Source organism: Tachypleus tridentatus, chromosome 9 (genome assembly GCF_004210375.1).
Source record: "Tachypleus tridentatus isolate NWPU-2018 chromosome 9, ASM421037v1, whole genome shotgun sequence".
Lineage (NCBI taxonomy): Eukaryota > Metazoa > Arthropoda > Merostomata > Xiphosura > Limulidae > Tachypleus > Tachypleus tridentatus.
Genome location: NC_134833.1, coordinates 134,666,656 through 134,693,401, shown reverse-complemented (window position 1 = coordinate 134,693,401; position 26,746 = coordinate 134,666,656). Strand labels below are relative to the sequence as shown.

The window sequence follows — 26,746 nt, the reverse complement described above, 5'->3', positions numbered from 1 at the left end:
GCTGGTGAAACTTTTGAGAAGAGTTTTAAAGCCTTGTCACACTTCAGCCATTGTGCAAATCACTTTCTGTTGTTGTAAAGCAGTGGTGCACAAAGTCCGGCCCACGGGCCAAATCTGGCCTGTACAAGTTGCTGAGTGGCTTGCAATGTCCAACAGGAAAGTCAAACATAGAGTTTGCACGCTTACATTTCTAGCCTGCGTGAAGATTAAGCGCTATAGAAGAATATGCATTAGATTAGATACTGGATGGTTGCATATTTGTGTCAAGCAATACAGAAAATTTAATAAGCAAATCTCATTAATGCATAGGTATTTAATCATTTGCGCAATGATGTAATATTTTCGTAATTACAAAATCTCACGCATTCCAATTGTTCTTAGAGATTTACTTATGAGACCTATTTTGATATTATTTCATAACAAAAATGGCAGCTAATCGTAAAAGAAAAGTTGATGACGAAAACCGGCAGTTTCATGATGATTGGACTGTGTAATACTGTTTTGTTCAACAACAGAAAAACGTGATTTGTCTGCTGTGTCATTCAACAGTAGCAGTGGCGAAGTTATCCAATATAAAGCGTCATTATGAGTCGAAGCATAAAGAGTTCCACAATGTTGTCAGTGATGAATGAACAGCTTGAATTGAATCTCTGCGGCAGTCGCTGAATCACCAGCAGAACGTTTGCTCAAAGCAGTCAGCAGATTTAGGTGCAGCATGTGAGGTCAGTTACAATATTTCGTTGATGATAGCGAAATCTGGCCAACCGTTCACTGATGGTGATTTTGTCAAGCAATGTATGATTACTAAATTGGAAAAGTTGTGTCTGGAAGCAGTTCGCAAGCTACAGACGGTGGCTTTGAATCATATGACAGTTCAACAAAGAATTTCACACCTCTCAGCAGACGTGGCAAGGCAGATTACAAATAAAGCAGCCAACTTTGTCTACTTCTTTTGGCAGCAGATGAGTCGACTGACATCAGTTCAACAGCACAGTTACTAGTGTTTGTTTGTGGTGTGTCATCATCGTTTGATATTACAGAGGAACTAATCGGCATGGGTTCCATGAAGGGTCAGACAACTGGGTCTGCTTTATTCAAGGAGACAGTACGACTGTGTAGTAGTGTTTCATTGGATTTCACGAAACTGGTAAGTGTGACAACTGATGGAGCACCATCCATGACCAGAGAGAGTAGCGGGCTGGTAGCATTGTTGATGAAGCATCGAGGAAAGCAGAACAGACAGTTGGTGACATTGCACTGTATTTTTCACCAACAGAACCTGTGCAGTAAGGAACTTGGTTTTCAGGCACTGATGGCATTAGTAACGAAAACCATTAATTTCATCAAATCACGAAGGCTCAATCACCATCAGTTTCAAAGTCTTCTTGAAGAAATTGATTCAGACTATGGTGACCTTGTGTATCAATGTGATGTACACTGGCTCAGTCAAGGGAAGATGCTCAGAAGATTCTGGGAGTTGGCTGATGAGAATATAGAATTCCTCAGAAGCAAGAACAAAGACACAGAAGTGATTTCCCTGACAGATTCAGCATGGCAAGTTGATTTTACCTTTCTGGTCAACATGACACAACACTTGAATGATCTGAATTTGAAGTTGCAAGGCAAAAATCAGTTTGTCTGTCAGCTTGCAAGTCACGTCTAAGCTTTCAGGACAAAGTTGCAGTTGTTCTGGCAGCATCAGGCAACTTCGTGCACTTTCCCACTTTTCAGTCACAGCTACAGAAGAATCAGGACATTGACACACAAGTTTATGTTGGGAAGCTAGATACCTTGATTCAATCCTTCAACTCATGGTTTCATGACTTTGACCAAGGCAGATTGTTGATGAAACTTTTTGCTGATCCGTTCAGTGTGTCAGTGGATGACTTGTCAGCAAAATATCAGCTCGAACTTACTGATCTCCATGCATCTTATGAACTGCATGTTATTTACAGAGAAAACAGTTTGCTTGACTTCTACAAAACGTTGCCTGATACATTTGCTAATCTGAAAGAGAACGCATTTGTCCACACCAGCATGTTTGGTAGCACATACTGCTGTGAACAGGCTTTCTTACATATGAAACTGAACAAAAACAACACTTGCAATCAGCTGACTGATGATCACCTGGAAGCAGTCTTGCGTCTTTCAACGTCAAATATCGAGCCAGACATTTCTAAGCTCGTAAATGACATGCAGCACCATCCATCCCACTGACTTTGTGACAGTTGACGTATCATAACATTTCTTAGAATAATATGCAAACTCTTTGATGTAATCATTATTTGTATGTTCTTAATTGTGATGTCAATCCTGTGTGAAACAACAGTGGACGATTTTAATCTTCACTTTTTTGTGGCCCCTGACTGAAAAAGTTTGTGCACCATTGTTGTAAAGAATCCACTTTTCATCGCAGGTGACAATTCAATCAAAATATGGGTCATTTCTAGTGTACAAAATCAGCATGGAGCACAATTAAAATGGCAATTTTCTGATTCTCACTGAGTTAGTGTGGAACTCACTTCTAGAACTTTTACACTCTTTCAATTTGCTTGAGATGGTCCAAAATTGTGAAAATGCCAACACCCAATTTTTGTGCCATTTCTCAAACAGTTTGGCACAGGTTTCTTTCCACTGATGCTGTCAATTGGTCATTTTTAACAACAGAAGGATGTCCTCTGCCCTTCTCATCTTCAAGACTCACATCTTCATAATGAAACTTTTGGAATCAATGCTATGATGTACATTTGGAGGTGGTTCCTTCACCCCATGCTTGGTTGATGTTGTGAGCTGTTTGCAATGTTTTATGACCAAGTTTAAATTCATGCACAAAAAGATGCACAGCTTTTTTTCCATCATTAATTGTAAGGATCTAAAATACTGGAAATAAAAGAAAAGAATACAGGCACTAACGAACAGAAAAAACTTTAGTTTTACAACAGTTAAAGTCATAAAAAATACATTTCTTACACATATAGATGACTAACATTTTAACGTAAAACTATGCCATTATTTGTCGAACAACCTAATAGAATAGCACAGTAGTGTGGCATGCACTTCCTCCCCTCAAGAGACCAGCACATCATTAAATGACCCAGGCTGATAAACAACCTTTTATCTTGTCTCATGGAAATAATTTTGACCTAGCAATTTATGCTTTTAAGTCCAGAAATTCTGGAATAACATCAAGAATCCTGGTTAGTCAGCAAGATGATGAAATAGATATTTCCAAGCCTTTTTAGATGATGAAGCAATGAATTCAAAAGTGAATGGAACACAAATACAAGGGTTTTGTCATTTCCATGTTTCAGTTTTAAGTAAGCAGATTCACACAAGCCACAAATGAAAAGTTAAATAAAGAGTATCTCTGTTATATGATGTTAAGCAGCACAATCTTTAAAAGTATTATGGGGGTATGCATTTCTGAGGCATTTTGGTCCACTACTGCATTACTGTTTTAAAGTGAGTAACAAGACTTTCTTAACTACAATGTACAATACAAAACATACATGTAAGAATATTAAATGACTAAACTATGATTATTTTTAATACTTACAAGTCCTGTCGTGGTTGTGGGGCTTGTGTGGGGTGAGAGAGTGAAGCCTTTGACAATATTATAGTGACTAATTTACATTAAAGTTCATACTTATTGAAGGGGTGATGAATCAGAGAAGGGGGTGCTCACAGAAAAAAATGTCACATTTCTCACACTAGGGGAAATTCAGAATTTTTTTATATTGCCTTATAAAATTAAGAATTTAAAACTCATACACTTTTAAAACATGAGTTAATAGTTATGATTTTATACTATACTAATTGGTATAACATAAACAAAAACTGGTTTAAAAGAAATGTGAAATACAATGTTTTGCATATTATCAAAATTAATATAAATAGATAGTTCTTAACTCACTTTATCTAATTTGTAGAGGTTACCTCTGTAATCCTTTATATTATTACATGGAGTTTTTACAGTGAAAAGGAACTGCCAAAGTAATTGCTTCAAAAAAATGGACAGAGAAACAAATATAATTGACTTATTACTATAACTTAAAATATAAATAATAAGACAGCTATGATACAATTAGACTACTTTAGGGTATATAGTAACAAAAACCTTAACATAACAAATAAAAGTTTTAAAATTTAAAATCTATAAAAAGAAGAAAGAAAGTTATTTGGCAAATAAATTATGAGGAAAGAAATAATCCCACTTTTCAGGAAATACATTTAATTCTGTTAGCTTAAGATATTTTGAAGTTTTAAAACAAACAACAAACAAAATTTGCAATAAAAAACCAAATATATTTGCAATTTTATTTCATTATAGACAAGTTTTTTTCTATGCAGGTAGAAATTTTAAATATTTATTCACTACATCCCAAATAAAAATTAGATAGGTAAGCCATTTGGAATTTTTTATACTCTTAACCAAAACAACTGTTAATAAGATATGCACCAAAACACAGCTATTTAATTTGCAAGAGATAGGATGAGAAAAACAGAGAAAATTTTGAAACCTTAATGATGCAATTTGCCCTCATAAAAAAAAAGTTAAAAGAATAAACCAATAAAGACTTTCTGATTTCTGGTGAAAGAATTTGAAATGTGACAAAATTAAAGCAAAAAAAAAAAAAAAAAAGTTACATCTTACATATTTGAAATTGAAAACACAAAATTAAAAAGAACACAAGAATCTTGTAGTTAACAAAGCATAATTTAACATTTTTATAGGATGCACCAAAAGCACCAAACACATAACAGCTTATTTTGAAAAATTAAAATAAACCACAAACTTACCCTTCCCTGTGACAATCCTATAGCTGGCAAAGGAGGTGTTTCTTCTTGCTCATCTTTACGAGATTTTAAATCAACCACAGGAGCTAAGACAGTACCCTTTTGGTCTGTTCTCTCTGAAAATGAAATAAAAAGTAAATAATAATTCAGGTAGTAGTGAATGACAAACAATGAGACTGAATTCTTCACGAATGATCTTAATTAAAGAAATAGCATGCACAGGCATAACTCAAGAAATTCCTATTGATGGAAACATGAGAAATCACTTATTGCTTGTTGAAATAGTCATTTCAAATCTTTAAACAATAACGATTTTACTCTGTATTGAAATATTTCAGAAAACTGACAAAGCTCTAAAAAGACAACAGTGAATTTAATAAAAGTCTGGGAAAAAAGAAACGTATCACTTGTAATTTAAACTATTATACATTCAGCTTGTAAGTGTGTGTACACATGGTGGGAGTGAGGGTTCCAACGACTTTATCTTTAGTTCTTGTTTATCAGAGGTTTTAACAAACTATCACACAAATTTCTTTGGCATTTAATGTGTACAAATCATCTAAAAACAACATCAATGGTAAACTATATCATAACAAACATATTTTAAATGTGATTCTATCCTGTAAAAATGTTTGCTAAGATATCATTATATTCAAAGTATTCACAAAGCACAACATATCTACAGTATAACAACATTCACATTTGGTTGTAAAGAATAAAATCATTAAGATGTGCAACTACTAGTATTAGTTTAATTTTTGAAATGAAAATAAAAAAATGTTTTAAATGCCATCTGAGACTCAGACACGATGATACTGATTGGCAGGATTCACAGATTTAGATTAATGATTCACTTTGGATGGACTCATTTACACTAAAATGTGTCATGTAAGTAAGTAGAAGAATTGTGAAGATATTACTGGAAGAAAGAAAAAAATATATACCAATACTTATTAGAGAAACAGAGTTACTGTAAAAGAAACAGAGAAAGATTTTTTAAATGTTTAACTACTAGGAATTGTGGGATACAATTTATTTTGAAAAGTTAAACCATTTGATGCCACAATAAAGCAGACATTACATGAAATTTGAAACTGATCTGATGTTCATTTAACTGCCATCGTAGATCTTGTTAAACTAACTTCATTTTCCAATTTTTTTTTATTTTAATTTTATAAATTTTTCTGAATGTTGATGATGTTCTGCAGATAATTAAGAATATTTTTATAAACATGATGTAAACAGGTTATAATCTTGTATTAATTCTCTAACTTAAACAAGGTTATATACCACAACAATTGTCCTATATGGCTTACTTTCTTGGCCTCCTTTTGATGCTTTACCCTCCTGGACTGGGGTCAAGCTCATTTTAAAAGACAGCAAAAAGAGACCTTTAAAAGTCAGTATAAATTGGTATTTTTTTCTTTTGGATATGTAAAATGGAAACAATCGCTGAACTAAGTGTGGTATTATCATCATTGTTTTTTGCTTTATCTTGTGTAGACGTTAAAAATTTTTATTCTTCTCCAGCAGCCAATTGAAGTCATTGACAGATTTATAGACTAGCTAGTTCTGTAGAAACTTACATTATTTAATGAATAAATATTTTGTTCAACTTAGACAATTGTAAATGTATTTGCTTGTTTTACTTTTTCTGTCCATTTATATTTTATTCTCTATAAAGCATGTTTGGAACTGGTTATATTGCAGATACTTATAAAATTTATTCTCTGCAATTTAAATGTACCTAAATAACATATTAGCTCCATTAGTTCATGCTTTCTACAAGCAAAAAATGAGCAAATGTCAACAAGGGCACAATCACATTTGTATATTTCACATTTTGAGATATTCCACTGTAACAGGATTACACTGGTTTGAAAATAATTTTATCATAAGTATAATGAACTTAACAAAAATAATTCACATGCTTATTTATACCTCTTTTATTTTTCATGAAAGATTCAATGTAAAAAAAAAAAAAAAAAGGCTTTTTTCCCCACCTATGAGTATACAGCTTGGATCATATTTCAAGTTATATCTTTAATATTTTATTAGCCCTTTTGCAACAGGTCAAAGGCCATGTCATCGTGTTTGTTGACTTGCATTCAAAATTTTATTGAACTACTATTTTATTAATTGATATCATTAAGTTTAGAATCAAATTGTAAAGTATAATTCAAATTCTAATGTTTGATATGAATTAATTTCACAACTTAAAAGTGAATATTAAAAGAACTCACCTAAATATAAATTTTAGTAAGTCACGTGTTATTATGAATGCAGCACTATTTAAAATTAGATGTTTGTGATATCAAAATACTGTCTATAGTTTTGTACAAATTAGGAACTCAAATTACTGATATTGTAAAGCTAAAGTATAAAATAAAAACCTCACATCTTTATATTTTGCTGAGATATGGCTTATGTTCTAAATCAAACACAGTGACTCCACCTCTTGCTAATTTTGCAAATGGTCACTTATATACACTTACTTCAATATATGACATGTGAATAACCAATCAAGAGTTAAGAATGTCCCCAGAGTGGTTTTCATCAGCCATTTTAATCTTTGAAAAGGCTACCACATTCTTCTGATCCAAGATTTCAAGAAGGTAGATTGTGTCCTTAGTCTGCTCAAAGTTTCATATTTTTTAAAATCTAAATACATCTCAGTTACTGAGATTAATAAATTACAGTGGAATTTTATGGTATGAGTACATTTATAATTTTGTGGTTATTCAACTAAAGGAAAAAAATTTTTGATATTCTCCGTGTGCAAAATTTTACAAGGCTTAGTAATCTATGTCCAACAGCAACTAAGTTCAAAGGTCATAGCAAGAAGAGATAATTATTTGCTTTTCTTCTTGATTTATTGTTCTATATTTTAAGAAAAATAAGTTTAAGAATTTATTTCTAAACAGCAGTAATCTATATATGTATATATATAATGTTAACTAATTGAAATGTAACTGTATATTACAAAAGACTAGTCCACTGAGACACAACCAAGACAAGAAGGGCTGGAGGTCAGTTTTATATTAATGGATATGTAACAAGTGCACACACATCTTATTAATGTAAGTTATGTAATGTTAGCTAGACATGACTGGAAGGTCAACATGATAAAAATAATAAATATATATATGTAACTATACAGTGTTATGAGATTTAAGCTACTTTGACCAAACATCTGTATTTTTGTGTTATAATATGTAGTCATTCTAGCACACACACAAAAATTATATTTATTTCCTAATTTTTTTTATGATGGTTACAGGTTGATCAAGTGACAGACTACAAAAAGTTATAGTATAGAAAATCACATAAAATATAGTCTTATTGAAAACAAATGTTTGAAATGTATTTAGGTTTTAGAGCTTACACAAATAATACTTTAGATTTTTAAGATGAAGAAGTTTTTAATCATAACATTAAATCACTTTCCACTCAGACTAGTAATAAAACAGACTATTTTCACAAACAAATCTTTAGTAAAAGTATTTCACTAAAAGTCTAATTTTTTGTATACAAAATACTTGCAATCTTTATAACAAGTCTACTAAATTTTGTGAAGATACACATACTGTTTCAGAAGTTATAGTGATAATATTTAATGTGCAGACAAACTCATGCATGCTATACTAAGCTTGTAGTGAAAGGGTTAACTTGCCTATAAAAAGCAATATTAATGAGTAAACATTTGAGCATACTGCCTTCAGTATGAAAAGAATCCATGAATGTCAAGTATGAGTAAAAATTAATGTTCACAAAATACAATAAAAAAGTTCAGTAGTAATACTATTGATGTTAAATTTAATGTATAATTTATTTTCCTAAAAATATCCAGTTAAAGTAATGATGTTATTTTTGTTTTTTGTGCATATGCTTATTTCTGCAAAACGAAATACAGCACAGATTTCAAGCAACTAATCTTTTGGTTTGATTTTTCAAATAATAAAGTACAATTGGTTATGTTTTATTCTTCATTACATTCATTGACTGTGTGTAGCAACAATCAATTACTTAAATGAAGAAATGTAACTTAGTATTTCTGATAATACATAGAAATGAATACAAGCAACAGTATGAAAATGGTCAACAGTTTGACCAAAAATCTTCATTGGATTCTAAATGTTGACCACACAATTTTTTTCTCTATTTTCAACATCAACTTCCAACACAGAACTGGAAACAAGCAAAACATGTGATCATAACTCATATTAAGCCAAAAAACAAACTACAAGGTGGGTACAGCAGTCACAAACCATATCATAATAGAATGGAGGCAAAAACAACATAAAGACAAAGCAAGGGATCTACTTACTAGGTAGATCTAAGCTTGACCTAAGACAAAATGAGGTAAATGAAATCTAGAAGTGGAAAAGGTAGTCAAGGAATAAATGAAAAAGGACATCTTTTTTTTTTGTTGGTGGAGGTTACCCAAAATACTAGACTTCAGAATGACTTCCACAAGTTTCCTAGCAGTAGCATTAAGTGCAAGACCAGAAACAAAACCCAAGCAAATACTTATAACACAAGAACATAGAATCAATTATTAAACATCTCTGCATAAATATCAGTACAGCATAAGAAGCAAATAATAAACGAACAGTTGTAGTTTAAAGAAGGACATATATTTTACATCAATACCACTGGATGGCATGAACTAGACATAACAACTTGCCGATATCAGTCTGGTCCATGTTAAAAACAAAAATGATAAAAATAATTGAAGAAAGATTATTGATAATAAGCAGAAAAAGTACAATGATCAGCTACAAAACCAAAGCTTTAACCAAGAGATGAAAATCTTCAAACTGAAGTGCACCAAAAAAGCATCCAGTTAAACATACATTTGCGAGTTCTGGAAGTAAGTCAAATTGAAAATAGCAAGGGTAACAAGACACAGATCTTGTAAATGTTCAACAAATTAGCACTAATCCTTCTCAAATCTCAAACTAAAAGCAGTGTCAGGTTTTAAACATAGCCCACACTTCCTTATGCTATCATAGAATCATGTCAACTAATGAAGATGAGGAAAAGATTTACAGCTAGTAACCTTGCAGTAGGATAACTCCTATTCAGCCATAAAAAAATATTGAAATCATTGGATGAACAAAGTACAAAAAGTTTATTGAAAGGTAATGATCAAGATTTTTCACTCTTCTCCAAAAATACAGTGGGGGTAGGTTAGAAGTGTACCCAATCCCTGTACTCAGAAGATAAAAAAGAACAAAATATGGTAATGCAACAAGTAAACCCAGTAAAGAGAAGACTTGTTTGTTGTTAATCACAAAGCTAAACAATGGGCTATCTGTGCTGTTTCTGCCAGATATCTAAACTTATTTTTTTGCAGTTATAAACCTCCAGGCTTACTGCTGAGGCACTGAGGTGGGAATCAAAAGAGGAAGAAAGAAGACAGGTCTTTAAGAATTTAGATGATACCCAGACAAAGCAGGGACTATGTTGGAGTCAGGAATCTTGTCTTTATCAATTGATGTACCAATTGAGATGCAAGATGACCTAAATATGCAGCATTTTGTTACACAAGCTCTGGTTATAAAAGCGCAGGAAAACTAAAGGTAATTATACAGGCCTGTGATGGTTTTATTGATTCGAAATTCTGACATACTATACAGTAATTCCTGTATGCTAGATAGAAAAATATCCATTATGTACAGATGTTTTTCACTAAACATCATACCTACTTTTACATAAGCAAATCATTTTCAATAAAATGATGTCACATTTTGTTATGCTAAAAATGTTGGCAACCATTAGCTATAGATTTATCTAGACCAATCATAACAAGTCTTATCAATCATTTTATAACCCAAATATAATAAAACAAAATGTCCATTATGGTAACCAAACAATAATTTGATACAAGTAATTTTTTCTTCTTCTTATGTTAAAAATTTATGTGACAAAAAAAAACCAAAAAAAAAACAAAACAGTATTTTTGAAAACTGCATAGCTGAATTATGGAAAATCCATTATTAAAACCAAAACAACTTTTATAAAGTTTAAATTCACAGGCCTGTGTTTTCAAGATGATAATGGAAATTTAGCCCCATATAATGCAACATAGCTTCCAAATGTCTTCCAGTTCTAGAGAAAACATGGGGAAAGAGCAAGGCCAACACAAGGTAAGTGAGAAAAACCCGAAATACTACTGATCTTCAGAGAAAAAAAATCAGAAAAAAACAAACAGGATTATGCAGCACAATTACCAGAATTTTCCACAGAGTTTATTATAATCCAAGTTATGAGAACAAAGTGGGAGAGGATACATCAGCTTGTTTTCAATACAGTGGTTCCAACAAGAACTGTTTAAAGTAATAAACGTGCAAGAAAATATTTATGATATGGTTATGTATGAAGTTTGAGCAAATCCAATGAACTTGGTAGGTAGATGGATGTTAGTTATCCTCCTGGGGTGGTTGGAAGCTAACATTGACCTAAACTGAAAATTTATTTCTAATGATACTTACTTCCAATGACACACAGCTTTTCCTTAACATTGGCTTTTCCTATCTTAGCACTGGTCTTGCATGCTCTAATCTTTTATACCCCACTTAAATGCTCTTGACAATATCTAATTTGCAAATCTCTCTACTCATATCCTTTCACTTTCTATCCTAGCACTGTATATAAGCACTTCAGTCAGATAATGTAATCACTTTTTCAAGATTTTCACCATCTCAGTTGCTTATGTCAGCTTAGTGCAGAGGAAGGACAGAAGAGTGTAAAAATAGGTATTACTAGAAATACATTTTCAGTTTAGTAAATGTTAACTTCCAAAACATACATACCTCCACTACCACTTGTAACTAGAATACCATACAAAGAAGGTGGAGGAGCCAGTCCAAGCATCATCCATACATAAAGTGTCTGCATAGAACATGCAAGTACCAAAATAAGAGTGGTACACAAGTGGGTGAACTGCACTATATCCAGAACAGGTATGCTCTTCACCCTTTTTGTTTCAGAATTAATACCTGTATAAAAGGCAGAACAGTACATAAGTAAATACTACAGGCTAGTCCAAACCAGACAGCTAAGATTCCACAAATCAGGGTCAGAATTAAAGTGTCTTGATCCCTATATTCTACATTGGTGGCTGGAGCACTTGGACTGCAATTTTACACACACACACACACACTTTTGACTGGGTCCCAACATGTAGCCATAAAGTGATGCATTCTGAATCAATGGAGTTACAATGAGAAAAGAAGCAACACTGAAGTGGACAAACTTTCTCCTCCATCTGAAGGAGTCCAAAAGGATCACTCCACTTCAGGCTCAGAATGATGGGATTGTTTGTTTTACTCAATTAAAAGAACAGAATTTATCCTATTTGGAATTATGAAAATGCATCCTCATACTCCAAATGATTGGGCAACGAGCATTATACATACCCCACAATTATGGAAAGGACTTGTAACATTGTGCTAAATTGAGGACCTTGCATGGGACCACTTCACGTTTGAAATTGAAATTATGAGGGGATAGTGAACATCCTGCCATGAACAATATACTAAACCAATACTGATCGAAAAAAAGGGCCATGCACATCTCAACTAGGTAACACATTGTTAAATCTGTAACTGTATTATTAGTAGACTCCGACAGTCTTGTGCTGCTCCTACCAATATCTTGGAAAAACATCCAGAGATCTGGACAGGACAGTACCCAACTTCATTCTCTTCTCTATGAATGGAGGAGCATACTCTAATACTTTGGAAGAAAAGCCTCTATTCACCACCCCAGTGAGTGGAAACTGGGTGTGGAAAGGACTTCCCTAACTCCACTAGTATAACCTGGGGGTTAATGTGCACTGGGGAGTCTTGAAAAATATTGTTTGAAAACAGTAAAATATGTGAACCAAGTTCTCTGAATTTTAAAAGCAAACTGATTGGCAGAATCCCTTTAGCTTTATTCATAACAGTCCATTATAATACTGTCATAGCATCTGGTAAGTGCCTAAATGGTTTTATAAAATAACTCATTTCTATGGAACCTGCTGCAATCACAAGTAATAATCAAATTGGTTGTTAGTGTGGAAATGAATTGATAAAAGCACACCTGTCTGGGCAACACTCATCACAGACTGGGATCTGGTGAAGGCAAGATGTAAGGGACCCTGAAAAATAGAGACACACGAAAATGACAAAGGTATACCCTCCTCCTTATAATCTAGCAGATATTGCTAAAATAGCCACGGGAGGTAGTGGAAAACCCCCAGATCATATAAAGAATGTGACAAAAAAGCACTGGAAGAAGTCCAAAGAGTAACCTGTAAAATATCCCACAGTGGATAAATGAAATAGGCAACAAAAAACATAAACATATCAAATCTGATAAAAGGTAACTTAGAAAATTCTTCCACTGTAATGTTCAGAATATGCAATATGGTTATTTACAAATCCAACTCTAAAGATTTGGGAAAACTCTCACGAAACTGAAGGATTTGAACATAGTTGAGACTATCACTACGCAAGGAGGTAGAGAGAACCACATAACACCTCCAGGCCTGACAGGACAAAACAAACAATTGGCATACAATTGATTGCAGAGGTGAAAAATAGAAGACAAAAAATTGTGGAGACAGATGTATCCCATTCCCTGTTTGCCAAAAACTTAGAAAGCAAAAAAGATCTATCACAGTATAACAGAACCTAAAGGAAGAGATAAACAGTCTGACAAGCAAGCAGTAACAAAAACACCCATGGTACACAAGGCTAAAGGCTCTTATGGTTCTTGAGACAAAGCATGTAATACCACCATAATATCCTCGTTACATAACTGAAAAGGCAATTTAGGAAGAATGCTAGATAGCAATGGAGAGTCCAAAACCTTTAGATGTTTAAAATAACTAAGAGTAGTTGAAATATTATCTGACCTAAACAGCAGGAAACAAAGCTAAACCAAAGTGAAAACCATGTCAAAACAAGATATGGTGAATGTGTTTCATAAAGTGGGTACAAACTTCTTGTAAGATACACCCCAGACAACTTTAGATGTTAAACCTCAAGGAGTTTGGAAAAGACTTGGTGTAGGATGTGGGATTGAGGATGCCTCAATGAAGATAACAAAAGAGGAAGATGCAGAGGTGGACTCACTTGAAGATACTGTAGAAGAGAAAATCATAGTCAGGCCAACAACCTACAGCTAGCAAAAGTTCATAAGTAGAGGACTGAAACTTAGCCAGAACTCTGAGTAACAGATAAAATGGGTGAAAGACATAAATGTGCAATTCCATTCAATCAGGACTGAATGCAACTACCACCTGAGTCTGAGGATAAAGTACTGGAGACTCCCAAGCTTGTAATTGAGAGTACCAATGCATGGCAAAAGCAATCTTTGGAGACCTGAACTGAGAAAAAATCTAATCAGAAAACCTCACAATGGAGAATCCATTTGGTGAGGTGAAAGAGATGGCTGAAAATGACAATCTGCTAAGAAATTCATCACCCCAGGAAAATACATGCCAGGAGGCTGGTATGATTGGAATAAGTCCTGTAGAGAAAACAAAAACTCCTAAAACACATCTCCGTGAAAGTAAATTGAAGAGTCCACTGTGGAATTGATGAAAAGTCTCATAAAAATATTCCCTTGCAAGAGATATAGACCTTGTAATACTGCCTGTTGGACAGCACGAAGATTTAAGTTATTGATAAAAATGAAGATTCATCTTCCATTCAAATACCCAGGATTACCTAACCTTTAATATGAACACCTCATCCATAAAGGGAAGTATTTGTGAAGAGATAAACTCAGGACAGAGTGGCAGTAGACATTTACACACCCATACACAAAGATATACATACATGCTAATGGTAGAGTTGGTCCAAACCATTCACCACTCAAAAACTAACATGTTGCTCCTGATAAAGAGAAGATCCAGTGGATTGAAGCTCCACATCCATGAGTCACAATAAGCCTATTCAAGGAATATCATGTCTTCTCACCCCAAAAAACAGAGATTTGAGAGAAGAACACACAACCAAAAAAAAACAGAATCATTGCTGTAAGTAAGGGCCTGACTGCCCATTCGACAGCCTGGAGCTGGATGGGGGGTGGCTGAGTCAGGCTTAAGTCATAATAAAAACTTGTACAACCCAGCAAGAAATGTATGGTGCTGATGCTTGACCAAAGGCTAGATCCCTGAACTGTTAAACCTGATCCCTGTATACAAAACATAGCTAAAGGCAAAATGAATTTATCATGAGAATGTGGAGCATTTGATTAAATTTTCTTTAAAATTAAGAAATTAAAACAGATAAAATAATTAAATTTGAATTATAAACTAAATTTTTATACTAATTTTGTCAATATACTTAAAACAGAGTTCTTTAGTTAAATTTTGAAAATAACTAAAACATATGACATGCATTATTTGAGCTAAGAGAGTTAAACTGTGAGTGTAATTACTTTAAACTTAACAAATCTAATTTACTTATAACTATTACCTTTGCTTGAGTAAGTGCAGCTTTCTTTAGTTGCAGCTGAGACTGAAGTAGTTTGATGCCTGATGACCACCCAGCTAATTGACAGTGATAACAAGTTAGCATCACATTTATATAGGAAATAACAGTAAAACAGGCATGCAATGTTTACTAAAAGTTTAATTAATTTTTTTATAATACAATACAATCATAAATAATATTATATAAAGCTTCAGACATATGGGGTTGGTCAATTTGACCAAGCATGTAAACAAATTAACTATTCAGATCCAAGTGAGGCATAAGAATGGTAATACATTTTTTTTAATAGAGTACATATTTATTTTTATATTTATAAATTTAGTTAAAGCACAGTAAAAAATAGCAAAATTTTATTTTCACTCCAATAACAAAATAATAATAATAAAATAGCCATTCTTTCCATTCTCTTCAGTTTTTGTGGTACTCTATACTGGTACATGTCTTTTTACCTGTGTTTGTATTAGACTTTTAAAATGTTTCTCTGTCTAATACTATATAAAAAAGAAAATTGTGGTATCTATATACACACCCAATCGTGTGTAACAAAATAGGATACAGTTTCTTCCGGTTGTTGAGGTACGTATTTGTTAATTAAAATATGCTGAAAATAACATATAGTTCTTCATTTTCAACTCTCTATAGACCAACCTTTCTCCAGCTGCTTTCTGTGTGATCTTATGGTGTGATTAATAAAAAAACAAACCACCTTTCAATAAAAGCCTTCTTACACATGTAATCACATTTACAACAGTGCTTGTTCTTTTTACATTCCTAGCCTGACTTGAGATATGGCCAGTATTAACATTAATACTTGCTAATATCCAAACAAAAACACCTTTAACTGTATTATAACCTGATGATTTATAGCTACAGTACCTTACTCTATTCATCACTCTGTATCAAATCATCATGAACATTTACATATTCAATAAAAAAACAAACAAAAAACAAACTTACTTAAATCAGCTTTCTGTTCTTTTGGACCTTTATCTTTGATATCCAGCCCCAAACCATCATATAGAGACATCTCTTTCAAAACTTAAAAAAAATCAATATTATAAATAACTAAGTAAAAAGTGAATAAAAAGTACAGTCACAAGACAATAGTGTATACTGTGTCTGGTTGTCATCTAACCAGTCATACCAGCATGATGGCAATAAAAATAAACAGTCATATTAAAATTAACAGTAATATGATGAATGCACTTCATATAACAGTTACAAAGTATGATCATAAAATTGTATATTTACTTCTGTAAACATTTTTATTTAAAAACAAAATTACCCTCAGTTTTTTGCCTTAAGTATATTTGTAGCATCCCCATAATCCGATAGCTTTATTGTATTTAGAACTAATCTAAATTTCCTAAGCTGTCCAAATCTTATGAGATATTGGGGTTTCATGACAAAAAATATCATTAACAAAGAGAGAATCCAACTGATGAAACAATGCATTCTAATCCTTATAAACAGAAACATGAGAGTATACTTAACTCGGTATACTTCTGGTGGTAAATACATAGCTTATTCTGACCAAAGTTGTTGTTATTTACTCTGGAGACAGACATGACAAAAAAAAAAAAAGCTGTTTTCCTGTTACAGTTTCTGTTACATATATTCAATATACATGAATATTTTGTGCAGTCTTAACAGCTGTATAGTTTACTATTAAAACTATATCTATGACCCCATGGTGACTACAACAGTGTTATGAACAAAGGTCTTACACCATACACTGTCAGTCACTGATGTCACATGTTAATTGTAAGATATTTTTAAAATCTGAAAGAGAAATCAATCAAAAACTTTTGTCAAACATGTAAATGGACAAACATACATATTAAGACAAATGCAGAATAAACTAATGACATTACAACTACATTTTATTAAAGAAGTTACACATTAAATAATTACTACAAAGGATTCTTCCCTTACTAAACTTTACAAGTGCATGGACATAATTGGGTGTGTAAGTATGTAATAATGTTTTTCTGTGCTGTAACAAATACATGGAATTAAAGAAATCCTCATAAAAGTAAGATTTTTTTTAACCCTTTCGGCACTGAATAATAACTTTTGATGTTTGGCATGGCGCTGAATATATATGTTTGATACTTCAACTAATTACAGTATCGGTACTAAAAGCATGATATCTCGGCAATAACTCAACAAAAGTCCCTGAAATATTCAGTGATTGTTCCCAATACTATATATGTTAAATTCAATACATAAGAATAACAGGAATAAAGGAAGGTCGCCTACTGTGCTGAGCCTTCAACTCCACTGAGGTCACCAACCATGCAAAAGGGTTAATTTTCTTGGAACAGAACTGAAAACATTTCCTGAATTCATCTCCATCATTAATTTGATCTGCCCTTATTGGTTGGTTGGTTTGGTGTTTTATGGCACAAAGCAGCTGCATCTGCAAACATCCAGTAAAAAGTTAAAATTAAAGTAAATTTAGTAAAATTCATAAAAGGAAATTAAGGTAAAACAAAACAAAGTTAAAAAAAACATAAATACAATAAAACCAATGCTTACATCTAGTCTACAACATTAAGAGAAAAACTACAGTAATACAAGTTGTAAGGACTTTCTGTAGCATAATTGCAATTATCATAACTCACCAGGAAGACTAACAGGTAAGTACAAAAACCACCATCATTCACCTGAAGTTGGACTTTTCAGTCCTGGTTCCAAGTTATTTGATGTTATGGCTATTTTCAAAAAGTAATAAAAGTTTTAAAAGACTTGTGGCAAAATTTTAATAATAACTTGCCAGAATGACTAACAGGTAGTTCAAACAGCAGCATTAGTCACCTGAAGTTGGCCTTTCCAGTCCTGATTTTGAGTATTTTGACGTTACGGTCATTTTCTAATTTCAAATCAAACTAAATGGACTGTGATTCTTAAAAGGGAATCACATTAAAAAAGGTCTAATGTATAAATTAAAAAACTTAAACTGACTTTATTACAGTTTTTAAAGGCCTTAGTTACTGACTACAAATGACAAGAACACATTGCATTGTCATTTAAGCTTCCAACTTTATAATACACAGTAAAACTTACTGCAATCCAATATTTTAAAAGCAAATATCATTTGGTCCTGTTATTTCAAGAGTTAAGATATAAAACTAATACAACCACCTTATACTACTCTTTGAAGTATAAATCCAAAGACAGACAGTTGGCTGCACTCTGTCCACAGGTCTAGAGTCTAAAAAACAAGTTATATTAAATACAATCATTTTACTTTCTAATAATAAAAGAAAGTTGGAAAAAAACAAAACTATGTGATTTACTTCAAGTGGTCCCATTCTACATCAATACAAAATTTACATTTAACTTATGGTTGTATCAAAGTAAAAAAGAAGTGTTTTATTTTTAGCTGAATTTATAGAAGCCTTGTTTTCCATGTATTTTATATTTAGTTAGACAGCTGTCTGTGAAACTACATCTTCCTTACACTTTAGCTAAGTTTAACTGAAAAGAGAACTTAAAATTTAGTTCACTGTACAATTTGTTCTCCATGTAATGTTTTTATAAAACAGAGTATTAAATATTAGCCCCAGTTTCATGCAAACACTATTATTCTTATATTTTCTCAGCTCAAGATAATGGTAACTTATAATTAATCTATTGTTTCTTCATATCACTAAGTTTACTTAAATTATTAGACCACTAACACAGATTTTATAAATTATTGCACTGAAACTTAATACCTTCTAGAACAATAATAGAAACAAATTGAATTGTTTGTAATTTCTATTAACTAAGTTAAATAATAAAACCACACAAAGTTAAAATTGTACAAGTAGGTAAGCTAACTGCACCTAAAATTTTTGTCACAAACCTACATAAGCTGTCTGTGCTGTCTTCCTTCATACAACTCCAGACTTTAGTGTTGTAAAGTCTGTAAACTTACCATTGACACAGCAGGGTACTCAACTGAAATTCTATCTTACACAAGTCTCATTACTTACACATGAAAAAGCTAAGAAAGGAGAGTTATCAATGTCTTAATAGTTTCTGTTTGTTTTTTTTCTATATTCTAATTGTGTAACTTATGAGTTCATTAACTAACTTGTCTGAAAAAATATTTGAGCAAGCATTGCCTCCTAGCTACAGCTACAATTGTTCATGTTAGTGTGAACAGTGGTGGTAAGCTTATAGAATCAAATCCTGACAATATTTGAGACTAGCAAATTATAGTTGTGAGATAGAAATTGACGATTTCTTGAAAATAAATAAATAAAAAAAGAGTGTGTTTAAACTTTTTTTTTCCCCAAAGGTAAAAGTGCAGAGACAGCCTTCAAAATAATTCGTCAGTGCTCATATTTTAAGAAAAATGAGGAAAGAAACCCCATAGTCTACTGGTATAAATAATTATGCACAATATTTTTTTATATTGGTTACCAAAATTAACACCAGCCACAAATTTAGAAATGTGAAAATAGTAACACCTTAATTTCAATTAATGCTCCTAATTTGCATTCACAAAATTTTTTTTTCTTTCCTTACAAGATATTTGTAGTTTTTTTCAACTAAATTATTTATAATTACAACATTTTATCAATAGATGTATGATACAAATGCAACCACTTATTTGTATACGTGTAAACAGGCTACTTGATTAATTACAGATTACAGTACACTGTACATCAGAAATAACAGTAACTAATACAATAATTTATAATGTTAATTAAATCTGAAAATGCTGTGACAATTTTCATTGGAAAATGGTGTCAAAAGGCAATTTTCACAGAACAAATTGGTGGCAGCACAGCAAAACATTGCACAAACCACAAGATATTTATCTGATTTTATATGCTTGTTATGCTATATGGTAGTATGAATATTTTTTGGTGATAAACTTATTAACGTACTGAACAAGACAATGTGAATCAAGCCATACTTTTTTAGTCTTATTCCCTTCTATTTAATATTTCCTTATTTTTAAATGCTTTGCTGGTATCTCATTTCCATACATGCCTGTCAAACTATCCCAAAGCCAATTACATACATCTCCATTGTACATCATCCTAGAACATTCCCAAAACTGTATCAGAAATCATTATACTATCATAGTATAGCTGTGATAGCCAAAAATGAGTAATACTTTTGAAGTTATCAAATCATGATTATACAAATTATACAATATTATTCTTTTCTAATATTTAATTTTAAGCAAAATATATAAGCGTTTTGTTGTGGTCTACAATATTACAAATACAACAATATTCCAGTAGTATATTATTAATATTAAAAATACACCATCATCCATTTCAGAAACACATATTTTGCTTTTATATTTGAATGCAAATTAACATTTAAATAGGATTAACAAATAAAAAATGAATTTGAGGTAAGCCGTTACTACCTGAACATATTAATTTAATAACATAAAATTATACAAATCCAAAAATAAACAATTATCTGGACTTTCAGCTTGACCAACACCTTTAAATGTAATTATTGACGTTAGGCCTAGAAGTGTGAATACGAGAAGAACTAAAACAGCAACATTTAACAAGATATACGAGCGCTTGAGGACTTTCAATAAACTATCAATTGTTAATGTTATAAATTACTTAACTACTTCGTTATCAGCACCGTTCTCGTTATTATATAAAGTAAACAAAACTTACAAAAGTTTTCGTTTCCACCAATTCCACACACGTGATAAATATACTTTGTATATCAAACCGAAGTTGCCGACAAGTTCACATCCGATAATCTAGCTAATATTATACATATATCTAACTTGTTAATAAAATAATAAAGTTAGTGTGAAAATCAGAAATACGACAAAAGCTGACATCATTGTTACTTGCTTAATTCAACTTATTCAAAGTTTTTTATTAATGGGCCAAAATCTCTCAGTATTAAATGAGAATACAAAGCACAAAGACAATTAAATACTAATATATTTATATAAAGATACGATACCGTCCAAATGTATAAGCCTAATTTATAAACATACAAGTATTCACGAAATGTTTAAAGAAAGTGATTTTTGGTTGACGTTTTATTTACACAATGGTGCAGTAATATACTTTAAAAAGCTGGTTTGGTAATTTAACCAGTTTTCTTTTTTTTTTTTGAATTTCGCGCAAAGCTACACGAGGGCTATCTGTGCTAGCTGTCCTTAATTTAGCAGTGTAAGACAAGAGGGAAGATAGTTATCACCACCTACCGCCGACTCGTGAGGTACTCTTTTACCAACGAATAGTGGGATTGACCATCACATTATAACACATCTACAACTGAAAGAGTGAGCATGTTTGGTGTGACGGGGATTTGAACTCAAGACCTTCGGATGACAAGTTAAGTGCCTTAACCATCTGGCCATGTCGGGTGGTAATTTAACTTAATAATATTCCTCTAACTTTAATTACTGTGCTATGCAGGTATGTTGTTTATTATGAAAATATTACCAGAAAATCGTTGACATTCTATTTTCCTAGTTGTTTTGTTATATGTATAGTTAGTATTAGTAATTAGTGTCTATTCTGTCCAAGAGAATATTGCATTAACATAGAACACTCACGCAGAAATTATTATTTATGTAATATACTTTTCTATCCGAGTTGGTCGTTGACTAATTGACAAAAAGTAACATCCGACAATGGTATTAAAAAACAACGGTCACAAAGTGATGCTGTCGACTGGGCATGTAAAGAAAGCGAATTTATCAATTGAACTTAGATGTGGTTTCTTGGTTCAGTTTTAATGGGAAAACATAAACATTTACACCAAAAACACTGTATTTAGCTATACAGAGATCGATTACAATCGAAAGAAAGTTGTGCACAACTTAGTACAAATGACTGTCTTTTATTCTACACAAACACTTACACTATCTTTTCTTTTGGTCAAATAATAAAGACTGTTTTCATTCGAAGCATCTTTGTACAATCTTATTATTTTACACACCCTAGGGAGATTTTGTTATGAGTTACTCTAAAAGAATTATTCTCCCTGTTTTGTGAACAAATCTGAAGTTATTATGGAAGCCATCTACCTGATACTTTTTGCGAAACTAGTAGTTTTTACTTGAAAATACCCACGTTAACAGGAAGAAGATATTTTAGTGCTGCACCATCAGAAATTATGACAGACTTTCTGAAATGACCATGTTCTCATAGCCCTTGTTTAATCTCTTGAATGTATTGAATCTAAAGGAATACAATCGGCATTTTCCCGATGTATGTAAAAGTAATATCGAAAAGAGGCAGTTGTGAGAAGAGATGTCGAGTCTATAAAAAGTCATCTTTTGGATGTAGGACGTTTGCCAATGTTGCAAAGATCCATGACATAACTCAAACGTACTTACTTGCAACTAAAGCACCAAGACCACTCAAGCAATTGATACCAGAGATGTAGATGTCTTAAAACTGATGTGATTTCTAATACTAGAAATTACATAACTTGCTCATAGAATCTCAAGACATCTTCTCCAGTTGGCTTTAAGAAACAAGATTGATAAATAAATCATCTTAAAAGACTGGTGCTGGAGCTGCAGTCCAATATACCAGTTATCCATATGATTTATACTTGCAAAGTAGACTATGTCTTTCAAAGAGATAGAAGCTATGAAGAACAAGGAGTGATAGAACAGAATAGTAGTTCATGAGCATTACTGTGGTTATTAGAAACGTAAGTACACAAATCAAGTAGAGAGAAGACAGCCCTTGTTGCAGGAAATGTATTACGAGGGCTGTTCAAAAAATACGCGGACTGACGTCATAAAACAAAATGTACTTTATTTAGAAGTTACAGGTCTGGGACCCCTTCAAAGTACTCTCCTCCCCAACGCACACACTTATCCCAACGGTGTTTTCACTTGTTGAAACAGTCCTGGTACGCTTCTTTTGTAATGTCCTCCAGCTCCTTCGTCGCATTTGCCTTAATCTCGGGAATCGTCTCAAATCTTCTTCCTTTCAAGGGTCTTTTGAGTTTGGGGAACAAAAAAAATCGTAAGAAGCAAGGTCAGGTGAGTAGGGGGGGTGGGGAAGAACAGTGATCGAGTGTTTGGTCAAAAACTCACGAGTTCTGAGGGCTGAATTTCGCAGCAACGCAGTGCATCTTCAATTTTTCGGTCAAAATCTCGTAACAAGATCCAACTGATATCCCACACTCTTCAGCAAGCTCCCTGACAGTCAGACGTCGATTTGCCCGCACCAAGGTGTTGATTTTGTCGACGTGTGGGTCGTCAGTTGACGTGGAAGGACGTCCATCTGTCGACCATCCTTAAAACGTTCATGCCACTTGAAACATGCCGTACGCTTCATAGCAACATCATCGTAAGCCGTGTTAAGCATAGCAGAAGTTTCAGTCGCAGATTTTCCAAGTTTAACACAAAATTTCACAGCAAGTCGTTGCTCCTTCAGGTCATTCATTCTGAAATCCGCCAAACGAAAAAAATCGCACTTCACTTAAAACCGCGTAGCTAATACACAAATGAAGATATCTGCAATCGGGAAATGGCGTCGTAATCAGCTGATCTGTGCGAACCTAGCGACACCAAGCGGATTCCCCTGGAACCAACTGGAGCCGCGCAATTCAAACAGTCCTCGTATTTTTTGAACAGCCCTCGTATGTCGATTTGTTTGTTATATTTTGTATTATGTAATGTACCTGATACATTTTAATGTTAATTGGAGTGTGCTCTTTCTGAACTACCACATAACATCATAATCATATACTTGAATGAAATAATCACACATGAAGAGACCTTTGATAATGCTTATTAAGGACTAAGAAAAGTCCAGAGATAGTTTACTATGGCAAGGCAATGAATGCCAGAGAAAGAATTTACTGTTCAACTCCAATATTGTTAATATTATGCAAGCTCTAAGTCATTTTTATAATTTCTTATATTGTCAAAATATTACACTTTAGATATTTAATTCAGCATTGAAGTAGATGCTAAAATTTTGCAACGTAGAAGGCCAGATAGTAAAAGAGCTCCAAAAACTCCCAGAGTACAACTTTAACATTGTGTAACAACCTGGATGGAAGTGCTGACTCAGCTATTATCTCGGAAATCATACACTGCTGAGAAATATAAACATTACGAAAAGAGGAAAGCACAAGAGAGTAGAGGTTATCATCTTAAAGTACAGCAGAATAATATAGAAGGTGTGACATTTACAAGTGAGGATTAAGATCTAGAGTAGTCAAAGAATAGTCAAGAATATAGCCAAAAAATTCTAATGGCAAATAATTGTTTTATTAAACCCAAATGTACTGAACACAGTGGGACTCAATGTACTACCCAAAAGAGCTTATTATGTCGGAAATTGTTATTACTGTCCACTATCATCTATTACAGTTGGCGATGTAATAATCTTTACATTCTTCAGAACTCTGTGTTCTCTACAACTTTCAATGGTTGGATTATTAGGTGGTATAAAGAATAACGAATTTGTAAGAAAATGTTTTTGTTGAGCTGGGTGTAAGAAGATTGGCAGAGAAACGATAAAAAGTGTTTATTGTCATTGCATGGAATGGATATTGAATTATTTTCTCCAAATAAATAAAAAAATCAGTTAACGAATGTTTGTGTATTTGTTTATTTTTTTTAAGGAAAAATTCCTTTGGGATGTCTTTATCGCTGGCAAAAGAATAACATTACAACAATAAACATGAAGCTCAATACATCATTCGATTCTTGGAGCTACACCAGTTGAGAATAATTCCATCTCTGACCAATAACTACGGACAAAACTAAATAAAGAAAATAACAGCCTATATTTTTGTAAGTGTGAACTGAACATTATATAAATAAAGATTAACTATGGCGAGTAAAATACAACAAAAAATATTATACATATAACCTTTTTTTTTTCGTATTATATGCTGTAGATTTGCCCACCAGGAATTGCTATTTCCAGCAGATGATGTTAAAAATATTTTGAGGAGGAAAAACGAATTTTTACCTTTGGTGATTTATGTTTTTAATTTAATGTTATTTATTGCGTTAATATGTGTTAAATATAAGTTTAAAATATTTTGGTCTATTATATCAGGAAGCAAACTGTTTGATTTTGAGCGTAGAATACAGCACATGTAAGTAACCTTTCCAATGTTACCCAGGTTATCTTATTATTCTAATACTATTAATTTAATGATTTATACTATAAATCACGGTAATAAGTCGTCATGCTACTGCTTGTTTTATGGGCTACACATTATTTTTAACTTAGTGTTATGAAAGTGAGGACTGACATTGGAGTATCAACCATGGAGTAGCTTGTCAGTTCGTGCGTTATTACTAATATTAGTTACTGCATGTGTTATTACTACTGCCAGTACTAATAGTAATACTGTGCGTGTTATTACCAAATTTTAGGTTAGTCTTGTTAAGATGCTTAGTTACTACTAAATTTTTGTAAGCAAAACTTTATTTGGATATTTCTAATGTAGACAACAGTTGCTAGCTAATGGTTATATGATGATTGATATGTTGTTTTATCTTTCATTATTATATAAAATGTTCCACTTTATTTTTGATTAATGAAACAGACCAAACTATCAGGGCATTTCATGATAACAATTGCTAGCTGTGATTAGAGGCAACATTCAGTAAAGGATATAAATCGCCATACAGTTTTGATAACATTTATTAGAAAGTACTACCAATGATTAATACAACAGGTGCTCTTACCTGGTAAAAACGTTAAACTGTTGGTAGTATTTTGTTAGTCAGGATGATAAACACTCATAAGTGAATAAGTGTAGCATTTTTGAGGTTAAATTAGCGATTGAAGATTAGCTATATAATAAAATAAAATACTTTTTTTAACATAGTGTTTATCTTTTTATATAGTAATCTGTAATTACACAAGTACAAATTTAACAAAAGAGCTATTTTTGAAAAAATTGTCATGATGAATAACATTGATGTACACAGATAAGACTTGGTGGCATCACTAAGATGCAAATGCTAAGGAAACTTATTATCACACTGTCACATAATATCTACTATATTTAAGTTGACATTTTGATTTAGTGTCATGATAAAAAAGAAAGTAAACTAAAAAATATTAAATCCTGATCTCTGAAATGATTATTCAACATTCTTCAATGTTGCATCTTCTGCCACTTTTGACAGAAAATTATTCCATTGGCTAACCACTCTATTAGAAAAGTAACAAAGTTTTAATTGGAATGTTAATAACAAACATTTGCTGACTACAAATACAGTGCAACAAGTTTGTTTTCATTGACATTCAGTTTTAAATAATTTTTTACTTTAGACTTGGATTGTCAATTTCAATGGTAGAATGTTCTGGCTGGAAAATAGGCATTATTGATAATTGTAAACTATGAAGCCAAATTCACACCTATTTTTTGAATAATTATCTCTCCAAAAGATTTGTGAATGTGGAAGTGATTTGCTTGTTGATGTGATGTTTGTGTATGGTTTATTGGTTCAATTTTTTGTA

General features: G+C 32.4%; 2 protein-coding genes across 6 annotated transcripts in view; one reads left to right on the top strand and one right to left on the bottom strand.

Annotated features, from left to right (window-relative positions):
- Spf45 (splicing factor 45) overlaps positions 1-21,215 on the bottom strand; it is a 40,971-nt gene extending 19,756 nt beyond the window's left edge. Inside the window, exons 1-4 of the mRNA XM_076457385.1 lie at positions 20,942-21,215; positions 16,251-16,331; positions 15,276-15,349; positions 4,801-4,911 (exon numbers count right to left, since the gene is read on the bottom strand). Coding sequence (XP_076313500.1) covers positions 4,801-4,911; positions 15,276-15,349; positions 16,251-16,320 — 255 coding nt within the window. The 5' untranslated portion in view covers positions 16,321-16,331; positions 20,942-21,215. The remainder of the gene's footprint in view (positions 1-4,800; positions 4,912-15,275; positions 15,350-16,250; positions 16,332-20,941) is intronic.
- Positions 21,216-25,142: 3,927 nt separating this feature from the next.
- LOC143226430 (E3 ubiquitin-protein ligase RNF123-like) overlaps positions 25,143-26,746 on the top strand; it is a 121,760-nt gene continuing 120,156 nt past the window's right edge. For 3 of the 5 annotated variants that reach the window (XM_076457376.1, XM_076457375.1, XM_076457371.1), the window contains exon 1: positions 25,169-25,367. The gene's annotated coding sequence lies outside the window, so the exon portion shown is untranslated. Of the gene's footprint in view, positions 25,368-25,631; positions 25,651-26,746 lie in introns of those variants that run through there. The other 2 variants (XM_076457372.1, XM_076457373.1) reach the window with 2 other exon arrangements.